This window comes from Sceloporus occidentalis, unplaced genomic scaffold (genome assembly GCF_023333645.1).
Source record: "Sceloporus occidentalis isolate IW3139 unplaced genomic scaffold, rSceOcc1.0.p SCAF_118, whole genome shotgun sequence".
NCBI lineage: Eukaryota > Metazoa > Chordata > Lepidosauria > Squamata > Phrynosomatidae > Sceloporus > Sceloporus occidentalis.
The window spans coordinates 1,690,484-1,709,073 of record NW_028317098.1 but is presented as its reverse complement, the minus strand read 5'-3'; the positions used below and the strand labels follow the sequence as shown (position 1 = coordinate 1,709,073).

Here is an 18,590-nt window from a genome sequence, read left to right as displayed (position 1 = left end):
TTCTGGGCGCCACAATTCAAAAAGGACATTGAGAAACTGGAGCGTGTCCAAAGGAGGGCGACAAAAATGGTGAAGGGACTGGAGACCATGCCCTATGAGGAACGACTTAGGGAGCTGGGGATGTTTAGCCTGGAGAAAAGAAGGTTAAGAGGTGATATGATAGCCCTGTTTAAATATTTGAAAGGATGTCATATTGAGGAGGGAGCAAGCTTGTTTTCTGCTGCTCCAGAGAACAGGACCCGGAACAATGGATGCAAGCTACAGGAAAAGAGATTCCACCTGAACACTAGGAGGAACTTCCTGACAGTAAGGGCTGTTCGGCAGTGGAATGCACTTCCTCGGAAGGTGATAGAGTCTCCTTCCTTGGAGGTCTTTAAACAGAGGCTGGATGGCCATCTGTCAGGGATGCTTTGATTTGGATTTCCTGCATGGCAGGGGGTTGGACTGGATGGCCCTAGTGGTCTCTTCCAACTCTAAGATTCTATGATTCTATGATTCTATTCTGTTCCTTCTGCAGCTGCTTCAAACTGTACAGGAACCCTATGTGTGCAAAATAAGAGCCCAGCGCCAGCAGAGTTGCTGTGGGAGGAGAGGTAAAATCTATTTTGGATTCATCCATCCCTGCTACCCCAGGCTGAATGTTCCATCCACAAGACACAAACGAGTCTATGCAGCACAGCCAGTATGAGGACAATGCACATCCCATATTAAGGTTCAAAAGTATGCATGCAGGCCTCAAAACCTGACCAATCTATCATACTGTTGCTCTGTGTCTTCAAGTAGTTTTCAACTTACAGTGAACCTTTCACAGGGTTTTTTTCTGCAAGATTTGGTCAGAGTGAGTTTGCCATTGACTTCCTCTGAGGCTAAGAGACTGTGACTTGTCCATGGCCAAGTAAGGATTTGGACCTTGGTCTCCCTAGGGCGCAACAACACCTTTAATCCAGAGTATTAAGCTCCAGAGCTGCTCCTGTTTGACATCATGCAGGCCAAACATGTCCAGATAACCTGCCAGTCTATCCCTCTTAGTGTTGCTACCATTGCAGCCTCACTGACCAAGCAAGCTCCTTGCATTAGCCTGTCCACCACTGGTGATGGCAAGGCTCTCACAGGTTGCTTCTTGGGTGGCAAGGCTGAAGTGCTGCTGGCACCAAGGAGCTCAGAACAGTGGGATAAGGCAGTGTGTGTACAGATGTGTGAACAGCTAGGTCACTTCGGATCCAGCCCAATCCAGCTGTCCTCATGTCCAACAGCATTTTCTGTTAAAGTGAATTAGTGGTTTGGAGAAGCGGATTCGCTGCGTGCATTGTAAGGACTCATCACACCGGATACAGGATAAGTCTGAGTTTGGGCAAGTATAGACAAGCCCTTTGTCCAACACTGAAACCAATACACCATACTCACTCTCATGAATATAGTGCATCCTAAGGTCTAAATCCATTATTGGAATATAACAACTAAATCCATGGGGAGGAAGAAAATCAACACTTCTGTTGATTCAATGGGCTTACTCTGGTTGGGAATAAGTGTTGATTCACCAAGTTTCCCTTGATTCATGAGGTCTACGATATCTGGGACAAACAAGAGAATTGAAGCCAAAATTTCAACCTGTTTTGTTTTACCAGCTTTTCACAGCATTCTCTGTCAGGGTTTGCTTTCCTTGAATGAAGATTGCTCCCTCCCCACAACAATCCAGAGCACAGCTGTCATCCCTTCCTGTTCCTGAGCCAAGTGGCAGGGTGAGTGGAAGGCAGAAAGCTGTGCTGCGTTAAAGGCCTCCAAGCCTTACTAAACCAGTTGCTCAAAGGTCACTGTCAGCACTTAGGACAGCCTCTGTTTCAACATGGGTGACAGGGCATCAGGGCACAAAGCAGGAAGACTGAAACCTACAGAGTGTAACTGGGAGGTAATTGGCATGATAAAGGGCTTCATTTTAAATTTGCATATTGGTCCCTGAACATTATTGTCAAATACAATTCCCAAATAAGATAGTGAACCACATACCCTGAAATAAATATTGTATTTTGTATCTTAAATAGTTTGCATACAGAAACGTAATATGCTTAGAAGCAGAGTCTCAGCAAAGAACAAAAAGCTACTGGTAAGTGCAGACCTGTCCACAGAATGCAAAATGGGAGTGAGAAGGCATTGCTTGCCATCAAGTCAGCTTAGACCAGTGCTTCTCAATTATTTTCTGTCATGCCCCCCTAGGAAGAAGAAAACATTTCGCGCCCCCCGCGCGACTGTAAATAGTATCATTTGTCTATAAAATTGTTATAAGTACACCTCTGCATAACAGAGCCTCGCGCCCCCCTTTACGGAGCCTCGTGCCCCCCCTGGGGGCCCCGCCCCACTATTTGAGAAGTACTGGCTTAGACACAGCTTGATGTCTGATGCTATTTCCACAGATATCTACAATTTCAGATTTATGCAAAACCATGCAGCATACAAGAAAAGAGTACCGAGAAAGTATTTTTCTTGGGAGAATGTAGACCACACACGTTCCTTTCCTGGAACCTCATATAGGCTTTCATAAGAACAGACATCATGGGTTAGATTAACTGCATATTCTGCTTGTTATCACCTCCCCAACAGGTCCCCAATTGGGATGCTTCAGACAATTTTAATAGGACAAGGAACAAGAGAAGTACATTCTTCTCCATGTCATACTACTTTCAGTTCTGACAACACAATTTATTAAAGAACACACTACAATACCAGCTACTTTCCTCTGCACTTGCATTTTCAGTAACTACAGATAACACCAATGCACAGCTTGTAACCTGAGTTATAATTAGCTCTGCAAATGTGGCTAGAGCTACCTAGTATGTGTTTAACATCAGCCCAGATCACTAACCACAGTCAGCTCTGAAAGGGGAACAGAGTAGGAAATGTCCATGGTCTAGGGTAAACACCAAGTTGGTAGGGATGCTCCATTGGATTTGGACATTTCACAGCCCAACCTGCATTCTGGTCCTGAGGTCACAGGCAGCCCACTGCTTAAGCATAGCCATGGGCAGGAATTCAATCTGCTCATAAGATGGTCAGAGACAGTGAAGGAGGGAATGGGCATGTATCTATTTTTCCTTCAGTATGTGGAGTCGTTTCACATTTTTACTCACATTCTTACAGAATGCAAATAGAAACTGTCACATGATTGGGCACACTCCTTTACTAATATTCTCAGCTAAATGCAAGTGGCGCAGTGGTTAAATGCCTGTACTGCAGCCATTCACTCAAAACCACAAGGTTGTGAGTTCAAGAACAGCGAAAGGGCCCAAGCTCGACTCAGGCTTGCATCCTTCCGAGGTCGCTAAAATGAGTACCCAGACCGTTGGGGGCAAATTAGCTTACTTGCTAATTAGCTTACTTGCTGTTCACCGCTATGATCTTTGGAATAGCGGTATATAAATAAAACAAATTATTATTATTATTATATGCATGTGAACACAGAAGCTACCCCTCCACACACACACTTCAGATCTCCTTGCTCAACCAAACAGTAGTGACAAAGGTCACAGGCCACCATGAGCAGAGCCTGTATACAAACCCATGGCCTTACCTCAAGTTTAGCCCTCACATGAGCAAACTGAATGCACAAGTCTACCCTGTCTGCTACAACTAAGGAGGTTGTTCTTTCCTGCCATAAGTGTTCATTCTGTATATGTTTTCTCTGCATGCCAGGCTGTTAATATTTAAACACATAAAGGAGAGTGGAAAAGAGCAAAAGCAAAGCAAGCGTTCACATCAGCCAGCTCCAACCACAGACTCAGAGTTATCTATAGACATTTTTACTATTACGTATTAATAGATTGGTTGCCATAACTAATTTGAGGCCATGACAGAACTAGCATTTCCTTTAATGTCATACTTGTTCTATTAGAGATCCAGCACCATTTCAATCCAAGCAATAGAAATGAGAGGCAACCTTGCTACAGGGAAGAAAGTGCCATTTCCTTTGTTTTAACAAGATGTACACTGCAGCCGCACTGCAGAAGACTCAGATTTAAAAATAAAATAATAATTCACAATAATAGATCCAGAAATTGTTGGGAACACTGCCATGTGGGAAAGGGTTTTATCCCTTAAAGTAGTGGTTCTTGAACTATGGAGTGGAACATCCGGGGGGGAGGGGGGGGCGTGAGAGTTGCTCATGGAGAGAGTAAGATTTGGAAGCCCTGATCCTTCCTTTTTCTCTTCTCAAACTTTTTTATGTGTAAAAGTTACACATGCATTAAATACTGAAGCCCCATACAGACAGGCCAAAATAAAGCTTAGTATGCATGCTGTTTAAATGATGCATGCATACTAAGAGTCCGAAAGCTGTGCCAAAGCTGCACTCCAGTCCTTAGGACTGGATCGTGACTTCCAGACTCTTAGTACGCATATATCATTTAAATAGCATACCTCCAAAGTGACCCGAAACAGCTTTATTTTGGCCTGTCTGTATGGGGCCTGAATTTACTTAAATAAAACTGTTCAAATTGGAACAATGTTATTTCTTTATAAAATGTTAAAATATGAATATACATGAATGTGCAAATGAAAATATGTCGAGGGATGTAGTCTGATTTGGGCGCTTTGCCTCCTGTGTGATAAACTCCTATGTTGGAAAGGGGGGGGGGGGGGGAAACAGCCAGTGAATTTCTCAACATATAGGTAAAGTTTGAAGAAAGCTCAGAAATGGGAGGAAGGCTAATAACGACATTCTAGTAGACATGGATGGGGCCTTTAAGTTCCAGTCCTCTTGTCCACAACTAGTTGTGTATGTGCTTCCTAGCATCTTTGTGACATCCTACTCTTCCTTTACCCTCTTCTCTTTACATAATCAACAACCAATTACAGCTTGAGAAAATTTGTGCTGCTGCAGCAAGGGCAGGTTTCATGAGGCCTTCCAGATGTTGATGGACTACAGCTCTCCAAAACTACTGCCAATATAGCCAATGGCCAAGAATACTGGGAGGTGCAGTCCACCAATATCGGGAGGGCTGTATTATTTCCACCACTGTGCTACAACATAAATTTAAAACCAGAAATGTTTCTCTGTTCCTTTCTCCATTCATGTTGCAAGTGTTGCATTCATTCATGTTGCATTCAAGCCTTGTGGGAGGGGGGAGTAGGGAATGGGGCATATGCAACATTGTATATATGATAAAATAATTTAATAAAGACTTAATAAAAAATGTTGCATGTGAGTTATCTTTCACAGAACGCTTAGCTTCATAAAGTAAAATATTTTATGAAATATGAGTTCTAAAGTAAATGTCAAAAGGTTAATGCAGTTAAGACATCTAAAAAGAATTGTTCTACTCCACCAGCATTTCAGGATCTAAGCAACTGCAGTGTCTCACACCTCTTCTACAAGAAGGACTTTCCGCCACTCAGTATGGAGCACCTACAGCCTTACTCTCATGGAACCCCTTTTGTGTCTGCACTTGTCAAAGCTATAGAATGTGGCAGAAGCACATCATAACATATGTAGCCCTTTCATCGCTTTTTAAAAAACTTGTCATTTTAGCTGAGTCATTTGGCACAATTTACTGATCTTACGCTACAGGCTGTGTCATATTACATTTCTGTGAAATGTGATGTATTTTGTTAAAAATAAACACAACATGTTAGTGTTTTGAAGACAAGCACCCATTTGCAACTGTTTTTATATGACATGGTGAATGCATTAATTTCTGTGCCAGAGTTTGCACTGCAAAGGTTCACAGCATGAATAAACTGATCCCTGTGTGCCTTTGACAATGTTTCACGTCCTGTGCTGATTTCCTTCTCCATCTAATGCCACGCTAACTCTCCAAAACAATAGTTCAGTATTTGGTACTGATGGCTTCCGTGTGTCAAACAGCCACCACTGTGCAAACAACACAACAGAATTTTCATTATCAAATTGCCACACACATGCACAATACCCTTTTCAAATGAAGCAATGTATATGTTCAGTGGCACATCATTACCATCGTCATCATCATCAATCATTATTATTACATATCCATACTTTCTCCCAAAATTAGGACTGAAGGCAGTTTACAATTTTAAAAAGAACAATACAGATAACAGCATGCAAAAAGTGGACATTAACATGCAATTAAACGATTCACAGTATTAAAACAATTCATTATGCTTAAAAAGATAAATGCAATTAAAAAGATAAAAAGATTTTGAGAAATGCACACATGACTCAGGTAGCTCAAGTACCAAAAATCTCTCATGGAACAAAAACTTTGGTTGCCATTCCATGCTATCTTGAATTCTGCAAACTCAGTGGCCATTATTTCTCTCAATAAATTAACACAGGAGAGGGGTATTACAAAAACAAGCTATTTGCTGTGTAAAAGAAAGAAAATACATACACTTTTGTTTCATAATCTTTCCAAGCTTTATCAAATGGTTTCTTCAGATCCTGAAAGAATGCAAAGGCAATAAATAAATAAATGGATAAGTAACTATTTGCTTTGAGATATGTTAAACACCGGATCTTTCAGACTAGATGCTGGTAACATATGTTTGCATTCAGGCACAAATCCTATGGAATTCTGGGATTTGTAGTTTTCTGACAGAGTGTTCTGGCACCACAACAAACCCCAGGATTCCATCAAATGGAACCATGACAGTTACAGCAATGTCAAACTGCATCAATTCTGCAGAGTGACTTCAGCCCCAAAGTGGGCAAATTGTGGCCCATCCAGGTGTTGCTGGATCATTGGCTATGCTAGCAAAGTCTGATGGATCTTGCAGTATAAGAACAGTGGAGGACCACCTTTGCTTTAAACACATGCTAGCTTCAATTCATTTCTAGGCTTTTATGGGTGCTTCAGGGAAGTATACACACTTGGAAGTCCAACATATATCTTTCATTCACTCCTGTAGGATCAAAGCTCCATACACTCCAGCCCAAGCTTCGGATACTTTGGATCACTCTAGGCCTAGCAAATTATGGCCTCTCAAGTTTGGAATGAGAGTGAAACAGACCAGTTCTGTACAACTTGTAAACTCCCAATTATGGGTGGCAGCCTACTACAGAACTTATAAACTTCCTGTTTTTTAATTCTTCAAGTCACAATGCAAGACAAGTAAGCCACACTTCATACTGGCCTATCAGAGAAAGCTTCCACAAGAACCAGATTACTCAAAAATTCAGTATGCAGATGCCAAAATTTGTTACCATGGTTGCACTGGATAGAAGAAGCACTCAGTTCACACTGAAGTTACCCCACATGAACAGATTCAACCCCACAAAACAAGTCAGCTTGTAAAGCATTAAACTAAAGAGCAAAGCCATACAGAGTCACAGGCCAAGGATTGTTGGGGGGGGGGGGGGACTTTTAAAGTTCAGAACACAGTATATGTGAACTTTTGTTCTTACTTGTTCTTTCACTGAATATTTTTAGGCAGAAATTTCCAGAAACAGAACTTTTTCAAAGTTCACAGTGTTTCCTGCTGGCACTTTCATTATTCAGTCTCACTCAGTCACAGAATTTTACCAAATGTTGAGATGTCATTTTGCATTTGCCTTCTTTGTTAATTTCTGATAAAGAGGTAAAAAGAAATAGCTTCACAGAACCTCTTCACTAGAAAAGCTGAGAAAATTCCTTCTGGAAACACCCCCTCACTTTTTTAAAAAAACTAAAACTTTTATTTTGGTTTATGAAACCCACACATATAGGTTTCAAAACAAACCACAAAAGACACATATTCCTCCTTTGCCCACAGTGCTCTATTAAATTCCTCCTTGTTAGTCTCCCTCCCCTTCTAAACACTGCTATGCTGGCTATGGTTGATGGGAGTTGCAGTTTAGCAATATATAGAAGGTCAAGCAGCCTCCAGCTCTTTTGAGTACGCTATAAAATGTGATCCACATGTGATCCTCAGCCTGAATTCAACCATCCACAGCTTGATAATATTTTTTAAAATTCCAAAAAGCAAACCTTGATTTTCCCAATTTATATAAGGGACACCATTTTACTATATTATTGTGTATTATAAGTATTCACAGATTCTGATATCCATGGGGGGTCCTGGAACTAAATCCTAGTGGATGACAAGAGTCCACAGTAGTTCTCACTTTACACAATCCAAGATATGTCTAGTCATACAATTCAAACCTCAAGTATTTGAATGATGGCCTGAGATGTTTAAAAGTGAACTGGGGCACAGGGGAGTAGTTCTTCAATCTTCTGATGTCTTCCAGGAGGAAGAATATATGCTTTCTTTGGGCTAGAAAAGAGGAGATCCAGGGAGTCAAGGCTTGGGCATAACACTCTTGGAGGCTACATGTGACCATACCATTACTTTAAAGAATTGGTGGAGGAAGAACACAGCAAAGTGTACCAGTCTCACTTCTTAATCTCCCCTTGAAGGAGAGTTCTGATCAGAAGAGACTATCCAAGCACAAGCATCTTTGTGCATGTTAAGCAAAACATTGATGTAATTTGCTTACCCGCAGATAACATCTTTTCAATGTGGTGCCCCTATTTTTATATCATTATCATTAGTAGTATTCTTAAAACTACATAATTGTTTTCTAGCCAGCTGGAAGCATCTCTGGCCCTAAGACACAGTAGTTCAGCTATTTCAGGGATTTTGCAAAAGTAAGCATTTGCATTAGCAAGAGCTCAAATCACAATTATTGTTGTTGTGTGCCTTGATGTCATTCCTGACATACGGTGACCCTTAGGCAGATCTATCATGGGGTTATCTTGGCAAATTTGTTCAGAGGCGGTTTGCCATTGCCTTCCTCCGAGGCTGAGAGAGTGTGATTTGCCCTAGGTCACCCATAGGGTTTCCATGACTAAGCACAGATCTGAATCCTGGTATCCAGAGATGGTCTCCACTCAAACCACTACACCACACTGGCTTGCTATGATCACAATACAAAGTAATAATCGTTTTTTAAAAAAGAAATGCTAGGGCTCTAATGTACTTGGACTCTCAAAACCATCAGACAAAGGATTCACTGTATTAAGTAGTATATGCAAACACTTGCTCAAAAATATGAATTCTGTTAAATATATTCTGTCTGTAAGAACAGGTCAGATGGTAGAACATGCTTTTTTCAAACTGAAAGTAAAGTGCATCCATGTTAACAAAAAGTAATGTGGAGGGGAAAATAACCATTTAAGTATATGTATGTATACACACACTCAACTTACCCCTTTCACTCCTTTTAGATCTCCCTTCAGCAAGCTATCCAGTGGGAAAGTGATTATATTGTTCATGTTCTGGATCTGCAACAAGAAACTCAATTCTGTCAAAACATATACAGGTTAGCAATTACTTTGCTTCAGTGAGACTTGGAGCCAATTTTCTGTCCCAAGACCCTCTGGAAGCATAACAACAACAACAGTGATGTGCAGGTAACAGATGGAGCAACTCGTTCCATGGCTACAACCATAGTTCACATTACTCAACAAGAACAAAACTGCTTTTAGAAACAGAAGTGAATTATATTTCTTCTTTTTATCTTGTAATTTAAGGACAGTTTCTCCCCCCAAACTCTGATTTTTCCTTTTTGTGACTGCTGCAGGGCCATTTCCTTCATTATTTAAGTGATCCTAGCCATTCATATATATTGTAACATTCATATACTACATGTCAGAACATCATAATACTACGTAGTCAATAAGATTTTCTCCCCTGTTCTGACTTCACTAAGGGCAAATCCTACATAATCAGGGATCACTCTATCAAAACAGAGACTTAAAAACTGAATCACTTTCAGTGATGACAAAGATACCTTTAGCTCTGTTTTAGTACAAGTAACTCAAAAGAACCACCAGAAATTTTAATTGGAAAGATTATTTTCCTAAAAGGACTTTGACCTAACATTGCTAAGACTAAAGGATTGAATTGGTAATAGCAATTAGGAAAATCTACTGAATGTAGAATGCTCAAATCACTCAACTGTAAATCTTTGAACAATAATAATGTCAAGAGGCTTTTCAGGAAATCCAGTCCCATTTGTCTCAGTGAGAGCTATTATTGCATAGCTTTTCTCAGGAGGATATATTAAAACAGCATCAGGATTAGACAGCACAGACTGTCAGTTTGAAGGCCTTCGTCTGTCCCTCACATATCAACTACTCTTCTCAGTTGCCAGGCTGAAAGCTAAAGGGAAGCAATGGGGTTTGATGACAATCCACTCTGGAACGCATGAGGACTAAAACTTGCCTTTCCATCTATTCCTCAGTTCAGTACTACTGTAAAACTATGTATTGGCCAGAGACAGGCCACAGGTGATGATAGCAATGGTCACAAAGGAAGAAGAATGGCAACCCTGTACGTATATCTCCATCATTCCTGGCCTATCTGCCATACAGAGGCCTTCTGTCCACCTTCCAACTTGAATTGCTTTGACAACAGAGGAAGAAAAACAGTGGCCAAGGAAATTTTTGCTATTCGTAGGTCCAGCTGCTGTTGACAGCCACCCTCTGTAACTGCACAAAGGGCCAACTCCTACAAGTCACAGTTTTACTGAGCAACCAGTGGGCAACAGGATGAAGGTTTGAAAGCCTACCTATCTCAGAGGTCCAGCTACTGTATTAGCTTGTACAGCAACGTGGGAAGCCATTTTACCATCTGACTACTGAGACATGGTGAAAATATTTGAAAAACAAGCAACAGCAGAAGACAATACCTCTTGCCTTTCCTCCCTTAACTATCCACAGCAGGAAATTGCCTCAACTGCTCCATCCAGCTAAATTCACTCTAAAATTTATAAGTAGTAATACACACACATGCGAGCGCGCGCACACACACACACACACACGCATATGGAGTATAGACCATAGACCTCATTCTCCACCACCGCTCCCAGCACACACATCTCTTATCCCTTGTGTCTGACATATTAGATTATAAGCTTGAGGCCATGAAGTGTCATCTTGTGAGCCACTTTTGAGTGCCTTTTTGGCTGAAGAATGAGACGTAAATGTTTTAAGGAAAGAATGAATAATTTCAACGTCTACCCCTCTTCCTATATCTAATGATATTTTGAAGCTGCATATATCTTGAACAAAGATAAAAGATCCTGCTCTAGCCAGCCATTCAATAAGAAAAACCAAGCAGCTGAGCATTATACAATTATTTCTCTCATGGGGTGGTCTGGCCACTGAGCCAAAGGCATTATCATCTGGCCCAAATAACAACAGGTATATAACAATTTTTTGTTTTGTTTTTTAATGAGAAATGGTATGATGAGGAAATGCTATTAATATTCTCTGAAAGTGCACCCTTTTTCCAGCTCAAAAAGAAGCAGCATTTTGACACCTCTTTTTGAACCGGCAAATAGTCAGATCGGGACCTCAGTGTGCAGTTGCTATGGCCCCGATCCAGTGCTCAAAGGGGCAGCGTCATGCTACCCCTTTAGGGCCCCCTTTTTTGGCCCTCTAATAACCAGTAACTTGAAAAATTCCACAGGTTTCATTAAATTAAAATAAATTCTGTAAACTGAATCCTTTCTAAAAGAAAAAGAAAAATGTTTCCAGGCAAATATGCAGCCTGATGAGAACCATACAGTGGACCCTTGTTATATTCTGGGGTTTGGTTCCCAGATCCCCCGTGTATGCTCAAGTCCCATTAAATATAATGACATAGCAAAATGGCGTCCCTTACAAAAAATGGAAAATCAAGGTTTGATATTTGAAATTTATACTTTTTTGGAACATTTTCAAACCGTGGATGCTTGAATCCATGTATAAAAAATCCGTATATAAGGAGGGCCGACTGTATTTGCTAATGGGTCCTGCAATAGCTTTCTGCAAATTTAAAAGGAAATTCTATTTCTGTCCTTTCTGGCAACCAGTCCTCCTCTGACAGCTTCCAACACGGTAGGTAGGGAAAGGAAGGAAGGAAGCCATACTATGAATAAGTATTTGCAAATGGAGCTAGACTCTGAACAACTTTAAACCAAATCTGAATCACCATATTTGGGTAACTCCATTGTTTTACTGGAAGCAGGATCTTCTTTAGCTGTCTGCAGGAACTGGAGCATGAATATTAGCAATAACAGCCACACTTCCTCTTTAGATTTTTGCTTAACTCTACAAAACAAATGCTCTCCATTGTAGTAAGTAGGTGGGCTATGTATTAGAATGAATTTAAAATCAAATAGCTTGATTAATCATGCCTATGGGCACCACCATAGCCTGTTTCGTCCAATTTCAGAGTAAGTATTCTGTCATGATTTTTGCATCACATACTAGGGAAAAAAAAACCCATGAAAAGGGGTGAATATTTTAAATGTTCTAACCCCTGACATGCCCCAAAAGATACTGAGGATGACTAAAAAGACAAATAAATGGGTCCCAGAACAGACCAAATCTGAAATCTCCTTGGAAGCCAAGGTGATCAAATTGAGGCTGTTGTACTTTGGCCACATCATGAGAAAGCACGGCTCATTAGAAAAGACAATAATGCTAGGAAAGGTAGAAGGAAGCAGAAAGAGAGGAAGACCACATGCCAGATGCCAACAAATTACAAATCCCAAGACTGCATAGCATGAAGCCATGGCAGCTAAAGCAGTGTCAAAGGCTTCAAACTTATTTATAAGTCACCAGGCTGAAAAAGTGAATTGTGCTCAGGACAAATCAATGAGGACTCATCCTTTTTTCCACTGATCTAAGTGGAACTTTTTTGTAACTAGCTTTGTCTGGGTTGGGCATGAAGTTCTATCCAGTGGCAGTTTTGCACTAACAGAAAGTACTTCTGTTCAGAGAAAAAGGAGACTCAATTTTTGTTCTCACCAACCTCCATTCATGTAATCCAGTCCACCTCCATCAAAAAAGCTAGCAGTCCACATCCATCAAAAAAGCAGCAGATCAGCAATGATAGCTACTGGCTCCCATGTAAATGCAAGAGTCAATCCACATCATGTTTGGGACATTTTTAAAAGAACTATTCAAGGTGCTGAATTTATTCTGTGAATATGATTCAGCACTTTGGGTAGTTCCTTTAAAGCTACCAAATCCTAGATTAATTGCCCCCCACTGTCCCCGGACACAGAAGCCACCAGCTGCTAACTGCAGCTGAATGCTGGGGGAATTTCTGTGACTGTAAGATATCTAAAGAGAATGCAAGCAGTTAGAGGGGATATGCAAAAGTAGGATGTCCCACTGTCCAGCCACATAAGATTTCTACTACAAAGATACTATTGATACAACCCACAGTATGGAGCTGTAAAATCTTCTCTTTTTTTAACTTGGCTTTTTATTTTCCTACTGTTCTGCAGTCTACTTCTCACTGAAGTGGCTCAAACATGAAGTGAAAAGCTACCCTGCGTTCTGATCTGTTTTGTGGTTTCTTTTGAAAGTGCAATGGCAGCATTGTGCCCTTGAATAATATAAATGAGAACTCCACTGTCACCATAAACATTTACTGAAGAGAAAAGGGAAAATACACATACTTGACTATAAGTCAACCTCATAGAATCATAGAATCATAGAGTTGGAAGAGACCACATGGGCCATCCAGTCCAACCCCCTGCCATGCAGGAGATCCAAATCAAAGCATCCCCAACAGATGGCCATCCAGCCTCTGCTTAAAGACCTCCAAGGAAGGAGACTCCACTACACTCCAAGGGAGTGTGTTCCATTGTCAAACAGCCCTTACTGTCAGGAAGTTCCCCCTAATGTTGAGATGGAATCTCTTTTCCTGGAGCTTGCATCCATTGTTCCGGGTCCTGGTCTCTGGAGCAGCAGAAAACAAGCTTGCTCCCTCCTCAATATGACATCCTTTCAAATATTTAAACAGGGCGATCATATCACCTCTTAACCTTCTCTTCTCTCATGTATAAGTCAAGGTCAGGTTTTGGGGCCAAAATTATGGATTTTGCCATGACTCATGGATAGGTTGAAGGAAAACTTGGAGGCTCCTTCAGTGTGTATATGTGTGGATATGGCAAGACAGACTCTCATTAAGGCTTTTTGCTTCATCCTTTCAGCCAGACCCGCAGGAGGGAGAGGGACTCTTAAACAAACAGCAATATCAATCAATCACCCAGGACTCTTTCTGCTTAGCTTCAGAGAGAAATAAACTTCTCTCCGCACCCACATGGGGAAATCTGAAAGAGCTGCTATCACATTTCCATAGTGACTTGTAAATAAGTCAACCTTGGATTTTAGGGTCAATTTTTTGGGCACAAATTTTTAGGCTTATATATAGTATTTATACTTCTTTCACCCCCTTTATGCTCTCACCCTCTCACACATACATAAAGCCATGTGGGAAAAACTTCACTACTGTGCTATCTCACACTGTTGCGCCTTGTGCCTATATGGTAAAATGATGTAGGCATACAATAGTGATGCCATGTGCTTATAAGCAACAGTGATATATGACGGATCAAATGGGAGAGAACATGTTATCATCTCCATCCACTAGCTCTCCACATTGTCCAGAGTTTGGGAAAGACAGGTTTCCAAGCCCTTGTTTAATTCCACACTGCAGGACAGAAAAATGGCTCCTGTATAACACAGAGTGCATATGACTAGATGTACACACACGGTTATTTATATTGTGCCTAAGCTCACTATCCAAGAAAGGGCAGGATGACTGAACTAAGTGAATATATCTTGTACATCTCTACAGAAACAAAGTACCCTTCAGTTACCTGGGGCTGTCATAATACACTTGTCCTAAATAAAGCTGAAGGTAAATGACACTACTGTGTTCAAAGATCAGTTCTAAATAGTCTAACAGAAGCTTTGGCACAGAACATTGCTGTCCATTGCCAAGGAACGTGTTTAATTACTTTTTTTGGAAAGTGCCCCATGTATCAATATCAAAGTAAACAATGAAACGGCTACTGCAAAGGTCTTTTCTTATCCAAGAAATGGCTGGGAAATGTTATAGCCCAGTACAAAGGCCATGGAAATTAGAGTTTATCAAAAGAGGGAGGGAAGAAGGAAGGAAGGAAAACACAATGTATCTGTTTTCAAATTGATAACATACACATAGAGACAAATGCACAAGACTGTAGTTAAAACTTCACTTGCATTCTTATAAACGAAAAAGAAAACAAGAATTTTAGAGAGGAAATTTACAATATTTCAACAAGAAGATCCTGCATCAGAACCAGTAAAAGTTATGAACTGTCTTTGTTCTTAAAAACTGGGGAATGCTGAAGTCTGTTTAAGGTCTATAACTTAAAAATCCTATGACCTATGTGGATTGTTTGCAGGTTACGTGTGTATAGGACAGTACTCCAGTTATTGCAAAAACAACAACAACAACAACAAAATAAATCAGTTGCCTAGAACAAACACAGGATGAGGATGAAGAAAAGATGCATTTGGATCAAATAAGCATAAGGGAAAATGGGAAATTGAAACATTTAACTGTCATATGCTTTTTTTTTAAGAAGGCCCCCAAATACTCAGGTTGTGGAGGAGCATTTTGCCACATTTATTGGACACCCATAAGGACTATTAAAAATGGGAAGTGAAAAAGCTCTCTACTTAGCTTAAAATGGTCCAACCCTCCCCCCGCCCATGACAAAAATGCTACTACACTCCCTAGAACATTTGGTAATATTTTAGGGCATGCCCCCCCTAAAAAAAACATTTTGGTGGAGGTATTCCTGAGATGCTAATGTGGCTGTCTAGCCTCCCATAGTTGCCCACTCCTGCATACAATTACTTCAAAGACCCAAGGGGCTGATCCATACTTTGAACTCATTGCCAAATGTCAGCAGGATACTTGACAGTTCACAGCACATGAACTTAATTCAGCTTAAATGAACTGCTATTAAGTCAACACTAACTTGGTGAATGGTGTTTGGTCTACAATGCCCCTTCCCATTGCACAATTCTTCACTTGATAGTGTGGTGAACTGATCATACAATGACATGTTACAACCATGGCAAAATTCTAAGGCTTTTATATGTCAGCCATGAGCATTCAAGATAAAGTATCCTTGTCATATTATGCCAAGTATGCAGTGACGTTGGGCTGGCCCCATTGGCAAATATATTGCGATACTTCCAGGCATGGAATGTTGCTGGGGAAAAGTTTGCTTTTTAGCCATTGAACAACTTGGATAGTTATATATTCACATTGAGAACAATGTCATCTTATTCACGAAGCACTAAATACTATGTAATTGCTATAATATTGAGAAATGGTGAGGGCTGCTAAAATTGTGAGGGCTCCCCTTCCCACCTTCAGTATAAACATGGTTAACACTGTTCCCACACAGTGGTTCTGAGATTCCGTGTGGAGTCAGGTCAGATTGGCTCATCTTCTCCCACACTTTTGTTCCCAAACCCAATGAGAGTGTTCAGTCAGAGGACAGCAATTAATGTTTAGAAAGAAACCAATTATAAGGGGATGGAAGTCTCTCCTTGAAGAAGCTAGATAACCAAGTTGTCTTTACAACCATTTACAGTATCTGCTGCATGCACACATGAAACACTTCCCCACAGTAATCAGAGTTCAACGACAGACATTCACATTAAAGCTCTACTAACTAAGCTTCAGAAGCAGCTATTCAATTTTTTAAAAGCACACTTGGCCAAAATGTATTCTAATGCACTTCCTCAAATGGCATTACAGGGTTACTGTAAAAATTAGTAGGGCAGCCAAGCTTATTGTCTATCAAAGGCCTGGACCTTGTCTGAGATCAAATATTAAAGACATTATTTCAGCTGAAAGCTCAAATTGCACCATTCAGTTTCAAATCTGTATAATATATTTTTAGGGAGGACTAAATTATTTCCTACCAAGTTTTTGAAGAGTGCCGTCAACTCCTTTGTAAATACAGAAAATTTTAAAAACGCTGTTCCTAAATCTGGATCATCCCTACAGACGCAGTTTCCTCCAAATTTCTCCAAAGCTTGAGTGTATTGTTCTTCATTTTCCACATGAGCTTCAAAGAGAACAAATACTATGTTAATTACAGCAACTAGCAATAGGGTCTCCACTGAAGTAAAAGGAGCTTTGTCCTTCCAATTGTGTTAGCTATGCATTTGAACACATTCAATTTTTAAAATGTCCATTTTAATCTTTTAAACATTCAAAGCTATATGCTAGACAGTTAACAATACATAACAGATAAAACAACAATAATCTTAATTGAAACAGAAGAAATGAAGGCATTAAGATATATCATTAACATGCATAACAAATATAAACAGATTCCAACAGAACAACTCACAATATAACATAAGAAAGCCATCCAACCATTGTTTCATTAGGACCTTTCAAACCAGTCAGTGAGTTTAGTTTTAAAAGATAATACATTTTTCCCTCTAAACTGCTCATACATTTAGCAAATTTAATAAGCACTGGTTAATTCACAATTACTGTTTTTAAAAGCTTTTAAAAAACAATTATTATTTATAAACTTTCAAGAACAGATCAACATCCTCAGTTCAGTTTTTTAAAAAGAGGTGTGAAAATACTTGTTTCCTCACTAACAAATACAGCCCTTTTGTGAGCACTCTATTGAGTATACAAAATGAGTCTCAGTCCTTGTATCCCAAATTTCTCTGTTATTTGGATGGGAACTGCCACCCTGCAACAGAATTTAAAAAAAGCCAGCATGCATGTGTATTTCAGTGAGCATCTTGGCTGTATGAAGCAGGATCAAAAGTATCAAAAAGATCATATATGACAAAAATAAACAAGTATGGAATATACTAGAGAGATAAAAAATAGAAAAAAAGAGAAAATAAAACCCCAAACACCCAACAGTTAAGTTTCATGGAGATGTATTACAATATACAAGTTTGCAAAGAAATATTTATTTGTAATTATCACCCAAAGGAAATTATCCCTTCCCAAGGCAAACAACCACAAAACAAGCATATATCAATTGTTAATCAAAAAATGGCCTTAAAGTGAACAGGATTCCCGGGCACATTGGGATACAGGCAACATATTAAATTCATATTAGGCAACGTATTTAACCTGGCTGCTTTATTTGGATGGGACAAATCCTCAACCTGGCTATTTTAGTGCCCAAAAGTACTGTTTTATTTTCCACCAAAATAAAAGTGGTCAGATTAGGAATATTTGTTCAAAGACTTTGTTCATATGTGGTTTGACCCTCAAGGATTTGCTTTAGGTGCCTTAATTCAGGTGATCCTCCAACTGAAAAGGAATACGCCACTGGATTTATATGCCTATGACTTCCTGTGCCCATCTCAAGTGCCATTTCCCATCTCCATTATCTAGTTAGTTCTAACCAGTTTTATATTTTTAGCATTTGCTTCTAAACCATGGTTAGAGACGCAGGTTCCAATGGACCATGGGCTAAGCACAGATTATCTTGTTCAGACATCATGGAAAACTGTGAGGAAAGAATGGGTAAGGAAATCAGCACACAAAATAGAAGGACAGTGTAGCATGGCTTGGAGAAGTGCAACAGGACATCTGAACTGCCCTCACAATCATTTTTAGCTCAGTACTCTATCTCATATGGGCTCCCCACACCAATACAACTAGCTATCATCCATTAACCTGAGTGGGGATTGCCTACCTGTTAACCAAACAAGCATGAATTCCCAGACTCACATTTGCCATAGCAATGGAGCAAGAGAAGATTAGTGTTACCCATTACTGCTATGTCTCTCATACAAGTATTC

General features: G+C 40.0%; 1 protein-coding gene across 2 annotated transcripts in view; it reads right to left on the bottom strand.

Annotated features, from left to right (window-relative positions):
* Positions 1–18,590, bottom strand: part of LOC149282344 (arf-GAP with SH3 domain, ANK repeat and PH domain-containing protein 2) — a 124,930-nt gene that overhangs the window by 70,103 nt on the left and 36,237 nt on the right. For both annotated transcript variants that reach the window (XM_089498302.1, XM_089498304.1), the window contains exons 3-5: positions 16,725–16,870; positions 9,159–9,233; positions 6,360–6,409 (exon numbers count right to left, since the gene is read on the bottom strand). In XM_089498302.1, coding sequence (XP_089354428.1) covers positions 6,360–6,409; positions 9,159–9,233; positions 16,725–16,870 — 271 coding nt within the window. The remainder of the gene's footprint in view (positions 1–6,359; positions 6,410–9,158; positions 9,234–16,724; positions 16,871–18,590) is intronic.